Source organism: Hemitrygon akajei, chromosome 8 (assembly GCF_048418815.1).
Source record: "Hemitrygon akajei chromosome 8, sHemAka1.3, whole genome shotgun sequence".
NCBI classification, from domain to species: Eukaryota; Metazoa; Chordata; class Chondrichthyes; order Myliobatiformes; family Dasyatidae; genus Hemitrygon; species Hemitrygon akajei.
Window position 1 is genome coordinate 128814450 of NC_133131.1, and position 21475 is coordinate 128835924.

The 21475-nt window shown below is 40.3% G+C and overlaps 1 protein-coding gene and 1 pseudogene across 1 annotated transcript in view; one reads left to right on the forward strand and one right to left on the reverse strand.

Annotated features, from left to right (window-relative positions):
• LOC140731463 (zinc transporter ZIP12-like) overlaps positions 1-5303 on the forward strand; it is a 69375-nt gene extending 64072 nt beyond the window's left edge. Inside the window, exon 13 of the mRNA XM_073052950.1 lies at positions 4666-5303. Within this exon, the coding sequence (XP_072909051.1) occupies positions 4666-4794 (129 nt within the window). The 3' untranslated portion in view covers positions 4795-5303. The remainder of the gene's footprint in view (positions 1-4665) is intronic.
• On the reverse strand, positions 326-2304 carry LOC140731509 (eukaryotic translation initiation factor 4E transporter-like; annotated as a pseudogene).
• Positions 5304-21475: the final 16172 nt, after the last annotated feature.

Consider the following 21475-nt stretch of genomic DNA (forward strand, 5'->3'; position numbering starts at 1 on the left):
CTGCCGGCTTGTCTCCAGGGAACCTTGAAGGGGAAAACTGGGACAGAAGAAATTATTTGTATTTTCTTTAACTATATGAGAATCTGAACACTTTTGCAAAAATGCATTGCTCAGTGGGTGTTCTGGATTCCTTCTGCATTTCATTCATATTTAACCATTTTATAAAGCAATGCATGTGTATTATGTTTGTGGTACTGGAAATACAGGTGGCCATGAGAAACTGCGTTGTCAGTAGGGGGCACCTCAGAAAGAACAGGAGATGGGGGATGAATGGCCTTGCTAATTAAGGACTGGCATAGATGACTCTGACTGAAAAACAGGTCACCTAGAACATCTGGGGAGTTGAGGCTACATTACAGAGAGCAGTAAAAACCCTGGGAGCTTTGATTGCAAAGGCATGGTTCCACTTTGCCTTCATATGGTTAAATGGCTTATTGAAAGCAGTCATAACTATGTCTTGGTTTTTGTATTTGTCTCGGGCCAGAAGATGGAATTAGAGTCTGTTACAGATTATCTGAACAGGGTGGCAAGCATCCTCTCAGATTCCATTCTGAGATCTTTCAGTTCCACATCTAATTCTTCTACGGACAAAACCACTCCAGTCTGTAGCCTCACCATTAGTTTCTCCTTGTTAGCAGCGAGAATAGACACCAGTGGTTTCACATCCATGTTTGCTTTTTGCAGTATTTCTAAATTATCAACCTTTTTTAAAAATTAAACTCCTTATTATCTTCTCCTGATGGAATAGGAGCAAAGTAATTTCCAAGCTGTGAAACAAGAGCTGGGATCCTCTGCTCCAGACTAGCAAGTCTCTCAAGTTTTCATGTGGGGTAGACCACAGGCTACTGGAGTGACTAACTGGTCCACGTAAGTTACTTGAAAACCAATGATTAAACTGACTAGATGACACTGATCCTTCACCAAGTCTCTTCAATCATCGATAGTAGTTCAGGTACATTTTTCTCCATGTTAAAAAACTCATTGAAGTCAAAGTTCCCCAATGAGGGTTCAGGCTGGACTGCTTCCTGGGGAACTTCTTGGTCAACTTCTGATGTAGAAACAGTAGGTATTTCAGCTCATGCAACACCATGGCATTCTAGACTTTCTATTAGCATTTCTGATCATTTCCTCCAACTGTTCGCAAGTCTTGGATCCTCCAGTAGCACTTTATCATCTAAGCCTGTCAGCTCTATTGTTTCTGATTGACTAGTGCAGCAAGCAGAAAACCATTCTTCTTCCTCTTCAGTAAAGGAATCACATCAACTCCACTCACCAGGAATGCTTTTGCCATCACCAATCTCTCTCCAAAGCACTTTTCCTTGTAGTCTCATTCCTCTCCTTTTCTACCATCTCTGTCATGCAAGTATTTGATTCCGCCATCCTGACCAAAGGTTCTTGATATAATTAGGGGCCCACTTCCAATTCTCTGCTGCTAACCCAAACCACAAATATTTTCATTCTTTTTGTTTTCCATGCGCTTCCAGAACATCGGATATTGGAGACTTTGGTCACATGACAGCTACCACCAAAGCTTTGGTGCTGAGGACTGAGTACAACATCAAGATCTTCTTCCTTTATTCTCACTAGTTGTTCTGCAATTCTTCGCTTAAGAACTCCTCTCACCAAATCTGAGGCATAGTCCTTAGTTCCATCCAGTGCGGAACTCCTGCCGGAAGTGCAATAGAGGGATGCACGCTGCTTTTCAGGGTCCCAGGTGCCTTCACTGTCATATTTTTCCAAAAGACCTGCTGGTCTCTGCTATGCATATGGATACTCTTTGATTTCTAGCAGCTTTCACTTGTAATAAATATTAATGCCAGACATTTTTATTGTGTCTTTTAATTAATCTTTTTCTTCAATCCATTCTGTTTTATCCATGCTACTACGAAGGATCAGCAGCCACCTCTGCTTTTCTGCTAAGTACCCGGGCTTAACAGCCAGCTTAACAGTGACTCCTTTCATGTTGCCCAGTTCTCCATTGAATACTTCTGTATGTTTCTTCAAAACTTTTTGCAGACCAGTGCTCCCACCAATGAACTACATTTTGTGCCAGTTGATCTTGAACTGCTCCAACCACGAGTGTCCCAGAAGTGTCGGATAACTACCTGTAACAATGTACAGCGCAAGTTTGTTTCTCTGTTTGTTAATTTCCAGTGTAACATAGACCACTCCCTTCGCTGTCAGAAGCTCACCACTGGAAGTATTTAAAGTCAATCTTGCCAGTTCTGGGGTGTGATGCTGCAATTTCTCCTTGTAAATGGTTTCTGACGCCAGCGATACTGCAGCACCCATGTCCACCTGCATCCTTACTGTGGCCCCATCCAACCGCGGGGTCACCCAATAACCATCTTTGTAACTGGAAGCAGGTAAAGCATGCCTGTAATATACTGTAAATTTCTATGTTCTATATATTCTGTTTGCCATACATTTTCGAAGATGCATTATGGAAATGCAATATTAGCACCCTCTGACCATGGCTATATCACCTCATACAACATCTGTAATAACAGCATTTTTCTGCTAAATTTCAGATCAGGGCAATTGATAATTTTGGGACAAAGTGAAAATTAATTTTGTAAGGGTTGGAAACTTGTTTTTGGTCATTAACCCTGAACGCAGTGGAAATGAATAGACCATTCTTGATCCAATTTGACACCTATTTTACCTCTGAGGATTTTTTCCCTCTTTTGTGACCCAAATCCCCTTGGAGGCCTGGCTGCCATTGTTATCCAACAAAGTACAGTGGGCCAGCAGAGCAATTAGGGCTGAAGAGTCTCAGGATCCAGCATTTGCAATAACTAGAAGGTCTTTTGGAATGTGTTGCTTGTGTGAAACACCTTGGTTTCCTCAGCTGTGTAAGTCTAGGGAAGACAATCTCTGGCCCCACCAAATATGTGAGATTGAGGCACAAGCCCACCCCAAACCCCCTGTTTGTGTGGATACTGGGTAATTTATTACCCTGTTACAAATGAGTACTACAAAATAACAGACAGCACACCTCACACAATTAAAACACTTAGCTTTATAATTCTTTATTTGACTAAAGGGTTAGTAAAGAAAAGAACTAAAAAAGAAAAGGGCCCATTTTAATGAAACAGTCTAAGGTGCACAAGTTAGAGCTCACAGCTTCCCCAAGTCCCTAATCCTCAATCGATCTCAGCCTGGGTTTTGGTGAATCATTGTCCTGCTCCAGGTTTAATCCTGCAACCACCTATCTCTGGCATCTTCTCTCTCAAACCACACAAAAAACAAGCCAAACCTTAGTGTCCCTCATCTGAGAAACCTCCCCTTCAATTTGACCATACTAATTATATAGCAGACATTTCTCCTCACCTCTTATCTTCAACAATAGCCCAAACACAAGCTGAAAGCATGCAGCTTGCACAGAACAGCAGAAAATGAAATACGTACAGCATAACAGTAAAAATATGAGCCAGGGCATTACATGTATTAATAACCAACAGGAACATGCTGGGGCTCAGCTCACAAGTGTCGCCACACATTCCAGCACCAACGTAGCATGCTTTGTTGTTGCTTTGCTTATGTAACAGTCATATATATAATCCATGTAGAAAATAATTTAATATATTCTACTAGAGACAACTACTCTTGGGCTTTTCTAAAATTTCTGATGCTACACAATTACGATTGATGCCTTCTTAACAAATGAATTTGGGGAAAAATTAAGTTAGGATGTATAGGAATGTGTAAGAGTATTTATGAAGAAAAGAGATTGTTTTTAAAATGCTATTGCTATGAAATACTTGTTGAATTGTTAAATGATCTACACTATTATAATGGAAGATATGTTTCCGCTGTCTATTGGGAGGCAGTAAACCAATTCTGGATTGATTAGACTGCAAGAGAGTCATTTGTCTCATTGTCTTCCTGGCTGAGCTGATGATATCATAAGGAAGAGGAGATCTGTAGATGTTGGAGATCAAAGTTATACACACAAAATGGTGGAGGAAATCAGCAGGACAAGCATCATCTACAGAAAAGAGTAAACAGTTGACGTTTTAGGCCAAGACCCTTCATCAGGACTGGAAAAAAGAGATGAAGGTGGGGGAAGGGGGGATAGAAGTACAAGGTAGTAGGTCAAGATGTACAAACAAGCTGGATGAACTCAGCAGGTCGGGCAGCATCCGTTGAAAGAAGCAGTCAACGGATGCTGACCGACCTGCTGCATTCATCCAGCTTGTTTGTACGTCTTGATTTGATCACAGCATCTGCAGTGTACTTTGTGTTTACAAGGTAGTAGGTGATAGGTGAAACCGGGAGAGGGGGAGGGGTGAAATAAAGAGTTGGGAAGTCAATTGGTGAAAGAGATAAAAGGATGGAGTAGGGGGGATCTGATAGGAGAGGACAGAAGACCATGGAAGAAAGGGAAGGGAGAGCAACCGAGGGAGATGATGAGCAGGTAAGAAGATTTAGGTGAGAGAAGGAAATGAAAATGGGGAAAGTAAAACAGGCAATATTTCTGGTTCAAGTTAATTCTATTTCTCCTTCTACAGATTTTGTCTGACCTGCTGAGTATATCCATCATTTTCTGTTTTTCCCTCTATTTCAAGCCTACACTATTTTCTTTTGAATGCACAGGAAAATTTTGCATCATCATTATGATGGTAAATAAAGATTAACCATGTTCTGTTTCCCTTATCACAGCTTCCTGAGATGGCACATGTAAAAACAACACAACCCTGGTTGATGTTCACCTTTCAGAACATTGGATTGATTCTAGGATGGACTTGCCTTCTTCTTCTTGGCCTATTTGAACATAGGTTTACCATATAATTTTATTTCAAGTGCCACTATTAGCAAGAGAAAATGACTACAATTCCAAATAATGCACTATGCTTTTGAATCTTAAATATGTTCCTAGAGAGATTGGAAACTGCCATAATGAAATTATGGAAATGACCACTACTAATATAGTAATTATTTTGCAACTGTTTCTCCTGAACAATATAATTACAAAAATCTCTGAACAGTTTTACTAAATACATAGTAGTATTTGTGCTAACTCCATTCATGAATTGTTTAATTTAAAAAAATACATCATATTTGGAGCAAAATACTGAGGTAAGAATTAGTTTATTATTAATAGTAGCAGTGAATAGAATATTATTATATCCTGCTACTTTTAAAAAAGTTGTTCCTTAACTTTTTATTTGGTAGTTACTATATAAATTCTGCTTGTCTGATCAAGATGAGTAGTGTTATAAAACATATTCTTGTAGAACAAAATAAAATTAATTTGTCTAAGATGAGTATTTTGCATTTTCTGTTTAGAGATATGCACAGAACAGACCCTTCCAACCCAATGAGCTGCACTGCCCAGCAACCCACCTATTTAATGACCAACTAACCTGCTAACCGGTCTGTCTTTGGGATGTGGGAGGATACCAGAATATCTGGAGAAAACCCACACGTTCATGGGGACGAACATACAAACTCCTTCCAGGCGGCATTGGAATTGAACTCAGAGCTCCGACGTCCCGAGCTGTAATAGCGTTGCACTAACCTCCGTGGTGGAATAAAATCAATGTATTTACCTCCATGCTTCAACAAGGTGAGGGTAATTTTCTTTTTGCAAATACCTGTTGGCAGTGGAGAATCTCACATATACCCATGCACATCAGAGAATTCCTAACAGAGCATTTATTTGATGTTCTCAGCAAGCGATTGCACAGTTAGGAATTCTCTGTGCTATTTTGTGATGTGTGCTCACAAGGGCAAGGCTCCTGAATACAATGATAGTGAGTAAATCAATAATTTTACTTGCATATTCTCTATTAAAAATTGGGGAAATCTTTCAGACCTGCTGGGACCAACTGGAGTGCCAGTTAAACTGATGTATCAGAATTACTGGTTCTTTCCAATTGCAGCCAATAGGGCAGGTTGGTCCTGAACCAGTGGCATCCTCTCTACATATGTCTATGCCACTTGTGCCTAATGGTAAACCTTTAACCTGAAAATTGGGAGGGGAAGAGTTGGCGACTTTCCTGCTAGAAACAGCAGTCAGGGTCAATAAAGATGCAACAAGGTGAGCTTTCAGATGTTATCTCTCTCACCTCTCTCACATCTGTAGATTGTAGTCTTTTGCAAGTAAAACCATGTGAGGGGTTTTATGTTTAAGAAAAACCCCATAACACATTTTATTGAACTCCGAAACCTTTACGCAAAGTGGGCTAACAGTCCTTTACATAATTAGGACATCACGTCAGACCAGGATCTTAAAGTGAATCCTAACTCAATGTCAGTGTTTGTGAATTATGTGTATTTCCACCAATTACATTACCCAATACAGCCCCCGCCCCTGCCCCCCCACCAAGAATTCACTAAAACTGGCATTGAGAGCCTGTCCGGATTTTGGACGAGCCGCCCAGCTTGGGTCCTATGTTCCAAAGGTGAAGAAACAGCAGGTGTCTCTGGCTTGTCCGGAGATCTTCTGACATGTTCATGGTTATGTCGTAATGGCAGAGGCATGGTGGTGGAATCCTCGAAATCTTGGTGGATCAGTTTAAAGCGATCTACTGAAACACGTTCAGGTTTACCCCTCTTACTTTTGAAAAAAGACTTTTCTCTCCATTCCAAAATGCAGAACGGGCCTTTGTAAGGGGGCTTAAGTGGATGTTGCTATGCATCATGGCGGACAAAAACAAACTAGGCAGAATGTGGGTCGAAAGGAACCCATGATTGCGTTATGCAGTGATGGGAGGTAGGAATAGGTATAATGCTTCAATATCCAATATTTATGATAAGTTTATGGGAATGAGAAATGATTCTTTAGACAAAATCAAAAATCTTTGGGAACAAGATTTACAGACTTCAATTTCTGAAGAAACTTGGAATGAAATTTTTAAACTGGTTAATACAATTTAAAGTAGTCCATAGGGCTTATATGACCGAGGATAAGCTATCTTGTTTTTATTTGGATATATCTCCCTACTATGATAGGTGTAAAAATGGAGAAGCTTCATTCATTCATATGTTTTGCACATGTCAGAGTCTTGAAAAATATTGGAAGGAAGTATTCCAAACTTTTTCTGTACTTTTTAAAGTAAACTTTAAGCCTAATCCTTTGACTGCCTTATTTGGTATTGTTGGAGGGGAAGAATTATTTTCAAAATCTTTGATTTCCCGTTAAAGTACGGATGCTAGTTAATAGCATATTTCACTATCTGATAAGGTTTTTTTCCCTTTTTTCTTTACCAAACAACTTCGGCTTTGGCAGTGGGGTTAGATTTTTTTTAACATATATATAAAAATTATTCATATCTCAACATACGAATTAATCTAGCCTACATGAATATAGGGTAAGGAGTTCGTTAATGTGATTCAAATATACAGGAAATGTATTTGATATTATTATATCTTTCTTTCATTTTATAATATGTATTTTCTTGAACTCTAGATTCTTCTATGTAGAAATTAATAAAAATATTGAAAAGAGAAATAAATACTGGAAAGAGAGGAATAGGTGTAAAGGAATTGAATTTACTGAGGAGGCTGGAATGCTGTTGAGAGGCCGACCAGGCAGTGTTGGTGTTAGGAATAAAATCACTTAGCCCTCGTAATGGCTGCCCTTAAACCAACTCAATGACTGCAGGTCCCCTTTCTGAGCTGTTCTGAGCCCCAGCAGGACCTACGAGAGATGATCATGACAATACTCATCTATCAGGGAAGTCCTCAGAACAGCTTTTAAGAAGCGGTGAAACAGTTTGCGTAAGCCATTGGACTGTGGGTGATATGCCGTGGGGCGATGTACCCTAATGCCGAGGCTCTGAGCCATCGCAGCCCAGAGGTTTGAAATGAATTGGGGACCACCGTCCGAGGAAATATCAGATAGGGTGCCAAACCAAGCAACCCAGGTGCTGATCCACATCTGCAGCCTTCGTCGATGCTCGGGCGATGACCTCTGGCCACCTGGTGGTACGACCCACCATGGTAAGCAGGTGCATGAAACCGCAGGATGGGGGAAGAGGACCAATAAGGTCCACATTGGCATGGTCAAACTGTCGCTCAGGGGCCTCAAATGTGCCAATGGGATTTCTGTTCAGATTTCGACGCACTAATGAAAAGTATGTATTCCAGATCAACAAAAAGAAAATCTAAGCTTTTAATACAGAGTCCATCAGCCGTCATAAAGTCTGTGCTGCATTTTTCAGCCCAAATGGCATGCACAGAAACCCAGAGAGGCCAAATGGTGTTATCACAGCTGTTTTGGGAATGTCCTCTGATCACACGGACACCTGATGGTAGCCTCTAACTAGATTGACTTTGGAAAAAATTAACTTTCCAGCTAAACATGCCAAGAAGTCTTGGATGTGTGGGGCAGGGTAACGATCAGGGAATGGTGGCCTCGTTAAGGTGTCAGTAATCGCCACATGGGTGGCAGCCACCATCCAACTTAGACTTAGCAACCATATGGAGGGCCGAAGCCCAGGGGCTATTCGACTGGCATACAATGCCAAGTCTTTCCATTTTTGACAGCTTTTCTGGATCAAGTGTGTGCAAGTGGACATTTGGGCTGGTGGGCCAGTTGTGGGAATGTGGTGCTCAACCCCATGTTTTGTGATTGTAATGGAGAATGTGGGCTTGGTTTGGGGATTTGCCCAGTAGTCAATAAACTCACAGTGTGAGCGTGTAATAGGGTTGTTGTGGGGAACTTACTGAGGGAGCAGGGTCCATGATATCCACAAGCTAGCAGTTTTTAAGGTTGACTAATAGTCCATGGGCACACAGGAAATCTGCACTGAGCAGAGGTCTAGCCACTTTAGCCAGGACAAAGTCCTTTGTGTAATGTTACCCACTGGAGCAAAGCGTCACTCGTTGTGTCCCATAAATCTGAATCCTGCAGTCACTAGCAGCCTTCAGTGAGGTCTTGTTACTCTTTGCCTTCTCATCTATAGGCAAAGCCAAGTGAATATTCACTTGACCACTTGTGTCATACTGGAAGTGTCTCCCTGAAAGGGTGTCCATAATGAACAGTAGACATTGCTGGCAGCTGGAACCCATGGTGTTAACATATCTCAGATGTCCTGATGCGCTGGCACTGTCAAAGCGGCAAGGTGTTCAGCACTTTGTAGTGTTCGTACCAAAGTGAGCGTGGTAAAAACACAGATCGTGCGTAGTCTGTTTCACTGCGTTAGTTAGCAGTCTGTTTCGCATGCTATGTTGGAGGCCTTGCTGACCAGGCTTATTGAGGCAGGGAAAAGAGGAGGAATTGTGCATCTCTGCCTGGCTAAGTGTAGACTATCAGCTCCCTATAGTCCATCACAGGTGCATTCTCGAGGGCTAGGCACCAGGAGACAGCATGCGGTCATTTGTTCTCAAAGCTTAGCATCACCGAGGCGGTGCGAGGAGAGCAACTGCTTGACATACTCACAACCTGACAGTCCAGAAGTCTATAAAAGATGAGGATTCAGCAATCTGAATTTATTGGTTTTTTGGTTGGTGTTCTAATAGACTCACCACTCGTGGTCATGGAATTATTGAGTGATGCTTCAACATAGAAATATTTAGTGTCGTTGGTAGTGATTTCTCACAGTGTGAATTAGGCCTCGGCTTGTACAAACCAAGCAACAGCATTTCTTCTCCCAAGACTCTGGCAGTTTCAAAGTTACTGCATTGGCCGACATGTTCAATAACTCTAGAATCATCCTACAGCTTTAGGGTCGCCAATGTAGGTTTTCACAAATAAAACTGTGTGTGTGGCATTTTATGTTTCTGAAAAGCTTTAACGCATTTTATTGAACTCCAAAACCTGAACACAAAGTACCCTAAATCATTATGTCAGATCAGCCTCTTAAAGGGAACCCAATGTTGGTGGTTGTGAATTATGTGCATTTCCACCAATTACATTACCCTACAAGACCACCCATTGAGCATTGAAAGCAATTGGATCCATGCCATCACTGGGATCCAATAGACTGTCCCTTAAAATGAAGGTAAGTGTCCAGGAGCAAGTTTGGACAGAAGCCAACGTCAAGTGACAGAACAGTACCTCTTTTCACATTAAACAAGATTGAGGCTAAGCATTTGCATGACTGAGCTTGTATTATATTTGCACCATTAGTGAAAATGAAACTTTCTAAATAAACTGCTTGGTCTCTTCTATCTATAGATGGCAAGGAGATCTATTGGTAATCAAATGCAAACCTAAAGTTTAGATTGAGGTCAAGCATCAAAGACATTATCAAGGCTCAACCTATTTATTATTTTCCTTTACTCTTTCTCCAGAATCTTTTACTTGCACTGTTCATTTGATAACCTCCCATCTGTGTTCTGTCTGACGCACATGCTGAACAATTCTAAATCTCCATCCGTTCCGTAATTAGGGTTGACCAGTAGTAATTTATTTCAAATTTAAGCAATTGCACTTTCACTGTCACTGTTGTGAATGTTACTGAGCAATAAAGAGAAAGCCTGTGGAGGAAATCAAAGGAAAAATCGATTGTTATGTCATTTTTTTGAGTAAAGTTACTTTTGTTACTTTAAGTTTGCAAAGATCTTTCTAACCTCATCTCTTCTAACTAATATTTCCCTCTTTTTTTCATATTGCTACTGCTCTATCAAAATTTTCTATGATTTCAACACTGCCCAGCATCTTTTTCCAACGAGAAATTCAAAACACAGCAGATACTGGTAACTGAAGCAGCAACCAATATACTGGAGGGTCTCAGCAGATACGGCAGCATCTGTGTGGTGGGGATGGGGAAAGAACTTGCCGGTGTTTTGGGTCAAAACCCTACATCGGTTTGTTGACAATTCCTTTCCTCCTATAGATGCTGCTTGACCTGCTGAATTGTTGCAGTGTGTTGGTTCTTGCGCTATCTTTGGCTAAAAGTTTCCCACTTTTTTACTAATGGTTTTCCACTTTCAATTGTATTAATCTGCAGTCTTCCCAATGCGTTAATTTTATAGTTGCAGCATGTAGTTCTTTCTAATTGTTTCTGAATGCTCTTGTTTCCATTTTTATTCATGTATCATGAAGTCTGGAAATTCGTATCCTTGCATCTTTCTGTGGGGAAGTAATTATGGGAGGATTCTCTCTGTGATCTATGCACAGCAAATCATCAAACCTGCTTTACCGATACAGTTCCAATTTTGCAACTCCAGCAGATATTTTCCATTCAGGTTACTTGGTTTCTATGGAAAGAAGTTATGACAAATGGTCGCAAGCACTTTCTTGCTAACGAGATCATCTGACATGTTGCAGCCAAGTTCTTCATTAAACCTTCAAAGTAAGGAACTTACTGCTAAGTAAGTTCACTTCCTCTGCTTTGTGCCCCGCAACACTCAAGCTACGAAAATGAGCCAGTGATCTTGAGAATGGCTGATAAATCATTTAGCCAGTGGCCTCCAATATCCACAGAACTGCATCACTGAATGGTGGGGGTGGGTGGCCTGCCAATGGAAAGACACAAGACTGGAGAAGCTGGAACCTAGCATAAAAAACAAACTTCCTTGTCCACTCCATCCCTTCCCACCAATCTCCCTCCTGGCACATACTTGTAAGTGGAACAAGTGCTACACCTACCCTTACACATCCTCCCTCACCACCATTCAGGGCCCCAGACAGTCCTTCCAGGTGAGGTGACACTTCACCTGTGAGTCGGCTGATGTGGTATACTGCGTCCGATGCTCCCGGTGTGGCCTTTTATATATTGGTGAGACCCGACGCAGACTGGGAGACCGTTCTGCTGAACACCTACACTCGGTCCGCCAGAAAAAGCAGAATCTCCCAGTGGCCACACATTTTAATTCCATGCCCCATTCCCATTCTGATATGTCTATCCATGGCCTCCTCTACTGCCAAGATGAATCTGCACTCAGGTTGGAGGAACAACACCTTATATACCAACTGGGTAGCCTCCAACCTGATGGCATGAACATTAACTTTTCTAACTTCCATTAATGCCCCTCCTCCCCTTCTTACCCCATCCCTGACATATTTAGTTGTTTGTTTTTTTCTTTCTCTCTCTCTGCCCATCACCTTGCCTGTTCTCCATCTCCCTCTGGTGCTCCCCCTCCCCCTTTCTTTCTCCCTAGGCCTCCTGTCCCATGATCCTTTCCCTTCTCCAGCTCTGTATCACTTTTGCCAATCACCTTTCCAGCTCTTAGCTTCATCCCACCCCCTCCGGTTTTCTCCTATCATTTTGCATTTCCTCCTCCCCCCACTACTTTCAAATCTCTTAGTATCTCTCCTTTCAGTTAGGCCTGACGAAGGGTCTCGGCCCAAAACGTCGACAGTGCTTCTCCTTATAGATGCTGCCTGGCCTGCTGTGTTCCACCAGCATTTTGTGTGTGTTGTTTGAATTTCCAGCATCTGCAAATTTCCTCGTGTTTGCTCATAAAAAATAAACTGTTAGACTAACTCAGTGGATTGAGCAGTGAGGGAGGATTTAGGAAGCGGGTAAAGGGGCGAGTGCAAAATAGGAAATATCTTGACCCAAAATAGCGACAATTCCTTTCCCCTGACAGGTGCTGTATGACCCACCATGATCCTCTAGCAGGTTGTTTTTTTGTTGCCAAGACAGGTCGGAAGAATCCACCTCCAGCAGCCCACAGAAAGAAAGTCTTAATCAGCGAGCAGGCTGGCTTGGCCATCAACAAGCTTCAGACTGGAGACTAGCTCAATAGCTGGCAGTAAGGGGGCAGACAAACCAGCCCAATGTCCCCATTCTCTCTGCAGATGCTGTCCAAGCCAATGGATGTCTGCAACACTTTAATGCTTTATTTCTTGTCTTTCTTAAATCTCTTCTTTTAAGTAGCACTCTAAAATCTGTTGTTTATATCCTTTTTATTCCACGTGGGAGGCCTGACCTCAATAGCTGCCCTATTTCCTGTGAAGTCTGGAAATGGTGTTTATTTTGATACCTGCAGTTGTGCACAGCATCATAGCATATGTTTGTGCATATGCAATGAAGCCAACTGTTTCAAATGTTCTCCTCAGTGTTTTAATTATAATTATGTAATGTTTTATACAAAAGGAAAAGCTTCAGTAAATAGATTTGCTACAATAAATCAAAAATGTAAAGTTTCATGTTAACATGGAATGGTGCAGATCACATGGAGATATCCAAACATGCTGTTATATGGTTTCATATACTGCAGATACATTCAGAATTTATAATATTCTCTTCAGAGTATCATACATTCTAAAGAGATGGCAACAGTTACCAATATGCTTAAAAACATTCCATTGCTTAAGTGGATAACTAGTTTCTGGGAACAAGTGAATTTCTCCAGGAAACCATTTGGTACAGCTAGTACCGCAGAGGGAAATCTTGACATGTGTTTATAAATTGTCAACATCAGAAATCAACTTGCCCTTTTCAATTGTTAAATGCACAGAAAACATTCATAAGAATGCCAGGCATTTGGGGACTATTGCAGAGCCAAGACATTTTATGTACTTATCAAATGTTATTGGAACCCACCACAAATACCAGCATCCAAAACAAAACACTGCAAATGTTCAGAAGTTAAAAGGAGCAAGTCAAACACTAGGAACACATACCAGATCATTCATCACTCTCAGTCTCTTTTTCAGTCTCATAAGAATGTAAGAAATAGGAACAGGAGTAGGCCATCTGGCCCGCTGAGTCTACTTCGCCATTAAATAAGATCATGGCTGATCTCCGTCTACCTGCCTTTTCCCCATAACCCTTAATTCCCCTACTACGCAAAATATATTTACTGAGGCAGCATCCACTGCTTCATTCGGTAGAGAATTCCACAGATTCTCCGCTCTTCAGGAAAAGCAGTTCCAACTCATTTCCATCCCAAATCTACTCTCTGAATCTTGAGGCTATGCCCCCTAGTTCTAGTCCCACCTAGCAGTGGGAAAATCTTATCTATCCCTTTCATAATTTTATGTTTCTATAAGATCTCCTCTCATTCTTCTGAATTCCAGAGAGTACAGTTCCAAGTGACTCAACCTCTTCTCATAGTCTAACCCCCTCATCTCTGGAATCAACCTGGTGAGCCTCCTCTGCACTGCCTCCAAAGCCAGTATATCCTTCCTCGAGTAAGGAGACCAGACTGCATGCAGTACTTCAGATGTGGCCTCACCAGTACCCTGTACAGTTGCAGCATAACCTCCCTGTTCTTAAATTCAATCTCCTTAGCAATGAAGGCCAAAATTCCTCTTGCTTTTGCAATTCATGCACAAGCACTCACAAGACCCTCTGCGCTTCAGCATGCTGCAATCTTTTACTATTTAAATAATAATCTGATCTTCCATTTTTCCTTACAAAGTGGATGACATCGCATTTACCAACATTGTCCTTCACCTTTGCCCACTCACTTAACCTATCTATATCTCTCTGCAGGCTCTCCAAATCATCTGCACAATTTGCTTTTCCACTCAATTTATTGTCATCAGCCAACTTAGATATACTACACTAGGTGCCCTCTTTCAGATCATTGATGTATATTGTGAACAGTTGTGGGCTCAGCACTGACCCCTACTGCACACCACTCACCACTGATTGCCAACCAGAGAAACACCCATGTATCCAAACTCTCTGCTTTCTATTGGTTAACCAATGCTCTATCCATGCTAATACATCACCCAGCCAAATCTATGCATCCTTTTCTTTCTTATGGATAAGTCTTTAATGTGGCACCTTATTGGATGCCTTCTAGAAATCCAAGTAAAAAATGGCCATATGTTTTCCTCTATCCACTGTGCTCATTATATCCTCAAAGAACTCCAGTAAGTTTGTCAAGCAGGACCTGCCTTTCCTGAACCCACACTGAGCCAGTCTGATATACCTTCCACCGTGAAGACCAACACAAAATGGTCATTCAAAGCCTTGGCCATTTCCTCATTACCCAATATCAGTTCCTCCGCTGCCCTAATACAATTTAAGGTTGTACATAGAGCTCACATGTCTAAAGATAAACTTGCTCGATTTTATTCTTATGTTAATTCAACCTGTGACAGATGTCATTCTGATGTTGCTTCACTGACTCATATGTTTTGGTCCTGTCCTTGTTTACAAAATTATTGGAAAGATATTTTTAATATTATTTCAAGAGTTTTAAATATCAATCTCCAACCGCATCCTTTTACTGCAATTTTTGGTTTACCAATGATAGATAATAATCGTCTATCCGCTTCATCTCAACGAATGATTGCATTTGTTACATTAATGGCTAGAAGATCTATTTTACTGAATTGGAAAGAAATTAACCCTCCAACTGTATTTCAGTGGTTTTCTCAAACTATTTCTTGTCTGAGTTTAGAAAAAATTAGAAGTGTGGTTTTTGATTCTTCAGTTAAATTTGAGGAAACTTGGAGACCATTTATTCAACATTCTCATATGAGTTAAATGGTCTGATCCTAAACCTTACTGTTATTATCCTTAATTATTTGGATGGAGGTTCGGAGTTATCGGCACTACTGTATGTATTTAACATTATGCAATTGCCCATGTTGGTTAGTTTTTTTAAAGTTTTCTTTTAGTTTTTGTTGGGGGGGTTTTTTTCTCTTTTTCGATTCTTTTACATTAATACTATGAGTTTGGGAGGCCTTATATATTGATTATTACATATCTGATTGTTTATTTAAACTATTAATTATGTACTCTCAAACGTTTTGTATTCATAGTTCACTAATGTTTTTCTGAAAATTAATAAAAAGATTTAAAAAGAAAAAAAAAAGTTCCTCCGTTTCATCCTCCAAGGGACCTAGGTTCACTTTAGCAACTCTTTTCCACTTCATATAAATATAAAAACTTTTACTATCCGTTTTTATACTTTGTGCTAGTTTATTTTCATAATCTATCTTCCCTTTCTTTATTGCTCGCTTAGTGGTTCTTTGTTGCTTTTTTAATTTTCCTAATCTTCCGGTTTCCCACTACTCTTGGCGATTTTGTACACATGAGCATTTAGTTTGATGCCTTCTTTTAATTCCTTAGTTATCCATGGCCCCAGCCTAACTGTCCTTGCCTTTAACTGGAATATACTTTTGTTGAACATCGTGAAAAATCTCGTTGGAAGTCTTCCACTGTTCCTCAACTGTCCCATCATATAGCCTGTGTTCCCAGTCTACTCTATCCAACTCCTCCCTCATCTCATTGTAGTCTCTCCAGTTTAGGCATAATATAATACACTGGTCTCTCTCCATTTAGATAATAACTTGGATTTTGATTATTCTCACCAAAGGGCATAACCTCTGACCCCATATTTAACTCATTTTTTCCACTCTTTTGCCCACTCAGCCGGTCTATCTATATAGATATCTATGCAGATAGATAAGATGAATACACTCAGTCTTTTTCTCAGGGGTGTGGAATCAAAAATTGGAGGATATAGTTTTCATGTGGGAGAGGAAAGACTAATTACGAACCCAAGGGCAACTTTTTATACACTGTGGTATATATGTGAAATGAGCTGTCGGAGACAGATCGAGGTAGGTGCAATAACAACTTTTAGATCACCGTTGGACAGATATATGAATATGAATAATTTAGAAAATTATGGGCTAACTGCAGGCAAATGGAACTAGTTTGATGGGGCACCTGCCTGTATTTCTGTAGAACACCCACATCAGACATCCACTATTTTCTCTTCTCCCATAGAGCAGAGGATACAAATGCCTGAAACCATGTACCTTCAGGCTCAAGGACAACTTCTACCCCACTATTATAAGACTACTAAATGGTTGCCTAAATGATAAAATGGATTCTTGACCTCAAAACCTACCTCGCTATGATCTTGCACTGCACGTTGTCTGTAGCTGTTACACTTCACCCTGCATTGTTACTGCTTTTGCTTGTTCAATACATTGTGTAATGACTTCATCCATATGATCAATTTCAAGGCAAACTTTTCACTGTATCTCAGTATAGGTGACAATAATATTCCAGTTACATCTTGGTCAGCATGGATCAGTTGGGCCAATGTTGCTTGATTCTACAACTTTGTATTCCACTACAGAATCACAGCATCCTTATCACAATATGCTCTTCCCCCTATCTTTGCATTATCAGCAAATAATGGAAATCCTACCTATTGATCATTGCTCCAGGTTACTAACATATATAGTAAACACATTGCTACCACAAAATACTTCTTGCAGTTCTCAACTAGTTTCATCCCTCCAGTCTGCAAAGGACAAATTTATTCCAACTCTCTATTTTCTATTTTATGTAACTGTTTTTGGATCTATGCTACTCCTAGCTTCTTTTGTATGCCATGGCTGGGTCATATTTTGTTTTGTGTTTTAACATCAGAAAGGAATATTTTTGCCTTTTTTTTCACGTATTTGCCATTACTTATCCATTGTTATGATTTTTAAAGTCACTTCCCAATCTATCACAACCAGTTCATTCTTTATATCATCACAGATTCCTTTGTTTATTTTTATGATCTTAGTTTATGAGTGAACAGCTCTACTTTTCAGTTTCAGGAATAATTTCTAAATACTATGGACATTCATTCTAAAAGACCCCACACAACAAAATTATTAAACAATCCCTTCTCACAGTACAATACTCAATCGAGAATAGTCAATGAATTCCCTCATTGACATCTCAGCATAAAAAAACCTCAGAATCTATTTAGAATCAAGTTTATTATCACTGACATATGTTGTGAAATTTGTTATAAAATTACCAAAAGTTACAATATAAATAAATGCATCCATACATAAATAGATAAATAACAGATAAACAAACTAATAAATAAACAATGAAACAAACAAACAAACAAATAAATAGCACAAAGGAGGAAAAGTAAGGTAGTGTTCATGGACACTACAGAATCTCCTCTGTTTAGAAACCTGATGGCAGATGGTGAGAAACTGTTCCTAAATGTTGAATGTTGGTCTTTAAACTCTTGTGTCTCTTCCGTGATGGTACTGATGAGAAGAGGGCATGTCCCAGAAACTGAAGGTCCTTAATGATCAATTCTATCTTCTTGTGAACCACCATGGTAGCAGGGCTATGCCCGTAGTGGGACCGGCTGAGTCTACAATCCCCTGCAGCCTCTTGACATCTTGTGCATTGGAGACTCCATACCAACAAATCATGGTACATCAGTAGAAATTTGACAGAGTCTCTGTTGGCATACCAAATCTCCTCAAACTCCAAATGAGGAAGGGCTGTTGGTGTGCCTATGTCATGACTGGATCAACATGTTGGGCTCAGGATAGATCCTCAGATGCCCAAGAGCTTGAAGCTGCTCTTCCTTCCCACTGCTGAACCCTCAATGAGGACTGGTGTGTGTTCTTCCAACTTCCCCTTCCTGAAATCCACACAGTTCCTCGGTCTTGCGGAGATTTAGTGTGTTGTTGTTGCAGCTCCACTGAATCAGCCGATCATTCTTTATCTTGTATGCCTCCTTACTTCCTGAGATTCTGCCAACCCTGATGTCATCAGCAAATTTATAGACAGTATTTAAGTTGTGTCTTGCCACACAGTCATATACTCCAAGAATATGTTTTCCCAAGTATCATTTACTTTATGGATAGTATCCCCATTGTTGGTTTCATTTGAAAATATTGTGTCAGTGAAAAAGTGCTGGTCGTGGCACATTTCCAGAGCTCTTGTTTTCCTCAGTTGTTTTACTAGCCCGAGAGTGTTCTGGAGAAGCATGTAGAGATTCCAGTTCTGGTGCAGCTGTGTTTCAAATCCTTGACCCCAGTGTAAGGATAAAGCTTAGAGTCTGGATATTTGGGGTGGTTTGTGAAGTATTGTCTGAAACAGAGAGTGGGATATATACTTGGATGGATAGGTTGGGGGGAATTGTAAAGGAGCTGAAAGTCAAGTGGAAGTGCAGCAGCTGCTAGAAAGCTTCTTTCTGCCCCAGTTCCTTTCACATAGGAAACTGGCTTCTCATCATGCAGAAACCTCTGCTACAAACTAGAAAATTAATTCCAGAAAGACCATAAGACTCAGGAGAAGGAACAGGCTATTCGGCTCATTATGTCTACTCTGTCATTTCATCATAGCTGATCCATTTCCCTTTCAACTTCATTCTCTGCCTTCTCCCTGTAACCTTTCACATTATGGCTAATCAAGAAGCTATCAACCTCTGCCCTAAGTACACCCAGTTACCTGGCTGACACAGATTCTCCACCCTGTGTCTAAATAAATTACTGCTTATTTCCATTCCAAATAGACCTCCCTCTATTCTGAAGATGTGCCCTCTTGTTCTAGGCATCCCCACTATAGAAAAGGTCCTCTCCACGTCCACTATATCTAGGCCTTTCAACATCAAATTGGGTTCAATGACACTCCTCATATGATAACCATTTCATTCCCAGAGTAATTTTCGTGAACCTCCTTAGAACCCTCACCAACAACACTGTATCTTTTCTTAGATAAGGGACACAAGTCTGCTCACACTATACCAAGTGAGGCCTCACTTGTGTCTTAGAATGTCTCATCTTCTTCCCGTCTGCCATCTGATTCCTAAATGGACATTTAATCCTTGGACACTACCTCACTTCTTTAATATGTATTATTTCTGTTTTTGCACAATTTTTAATCTATTCAATATACGTATACTATAATTGATTTATTAATTCATTTTTATTATTATTTTATTTTGTGTTTTTTTTCTTCTATATTATGTATTGCATTGAACTGCTGCTGCTAAGTTAACAAATTTCACATCACATGCCGGTGATAATAAACCTGATTCTGATTTTAATTCATTACATCCTTGCTTTTATATTCCAGTCCTCTTGAAATAAATGCTAAAATTGCATTTTCTTTCCTCATCACTAACTCGACCTGCAAGTTAACCTTTAGGAAATCCTGCACAAGTACTCCTAAGTCTGTTTGCACCTCAGACTTTTGAATTTTCTCTCTGTTTAGAAAATAGTCTACGCTTTTATTCCTTCTACCAAAGTGTATGACTATATACGTCCCTACACTGATTTCCATCTGCCATTTCTTTGTCCATTCTCCTAATCTGACTAAGTCCTTCTGCAGCCTCCCCACTTCCTAACCACTACCTGCCCCTCCACCTATCTTTATGTTGTCCGCAAATTTGTCTACAAAGCCATCAATTCAGTCATCTAAATCAATGACGTAATGTGAAAAGAAACGGACGTAATATCAACCACTGTGGAACATCACTAGTCACCAGCAGCCAATCAGTAAAGGCTCTCTTTATTCCCACTCTTTGCCTCCTGTCGATCAGCCTATGCTTCATCTATGTTAGTATCTTTCTGAAGTACCATGAGCTCACATGTAGTATTTTGTCATAGACCTTCTGCAAATCCAAGTACATAACATCTACCAATTCTTCTTAGCTTTTCCTGCTTGTTATTTCTTCGAAGAATTGTCAAGCGAGATTTTCCTTTAAGGAAATTATGCTGATTTTATCATATGCCTCCAAGTACCCAGAAACCACATCCTTAACAATCAACTCCATCATCTTTCCAACCACTGAGATCAGACTAACTGGCCTATAATTTCCTTTCTTCTACGTCCCTCCATTCTTGAAGAGCGGAGTGACTTTTGCAACTTTCCAGTGTTCCAGAACCATTTCAGAATCTATTGATTCTTGAAAAATCTTTACTAATGCCTCCACAAGCTCTTCAGCCACCTCTTTCAGAGCCCTGGGGTGCAGTCCATCTGGTCCAGGTGACATATTCTTTCAAACCTTTCAGCTTCCCAAGAACATTCTCTCTAGTAATAGTAACTGCATTCATTTCTGCCCCCTGACACTCTCGAATTTCCAGCATACTGCTCGTATCTTCCACAGAGAAGACTAATGCAAGATACTTATTCATTTTGTCCACCACGTCCACCCTTCCTTGTCCTCTATTACCACCTTTCCAGTGTCATTTTCCTATTCTCTCATGTCTACTCTGGCCACCCTTTTACTCCTTATATATCTAAAACAACTTTTGATATCTTCTTTCATGCTATTGGCTAACTTACCTTCATATTTCATCTTTTCCTTCCTTCTGGTTTCTTAGCTGTCTTTTGTTGGTATATAAAAGCTTCCCAATCATCTAACTTTTACCTAATTTTTGATCTATTATATGCCCTCTATTTTGCTTTTATGTTGGCTTTAACTACCCTTGTCAATCATGATTGTATCATCCTGCCTTTATAATATTACTTCTTCAGGTTGTATTTATCCTATGCTTTACAAATTGCTCCCGCAAACTCCAGCCATTGCTGCTCTGCCATCATCCCTGCTAGTGTCCCCTTCCAAACAACTTTAGTCAGGTCCTCTTTCATGCCTCTGTAATTCCTTTTGCTCCAGCGTAATATTGATACATTGGACTTTAGTTTCTCCCTTTCAAAATGCAGGGTGAGTTCTATCATATGATACTGACTCCTGAGGGTTCCTTTACCTTAAGCCTCCTAATCAAATCTGGTTCATTTCACAACACCCAATCCAGAATAGCTGATACCCTAGTGTGCTCAACTACAAGTTGCTCTAAAAATCTCATAGATATTATACAAATACTCTCTCTTAGGATCCAGCACCA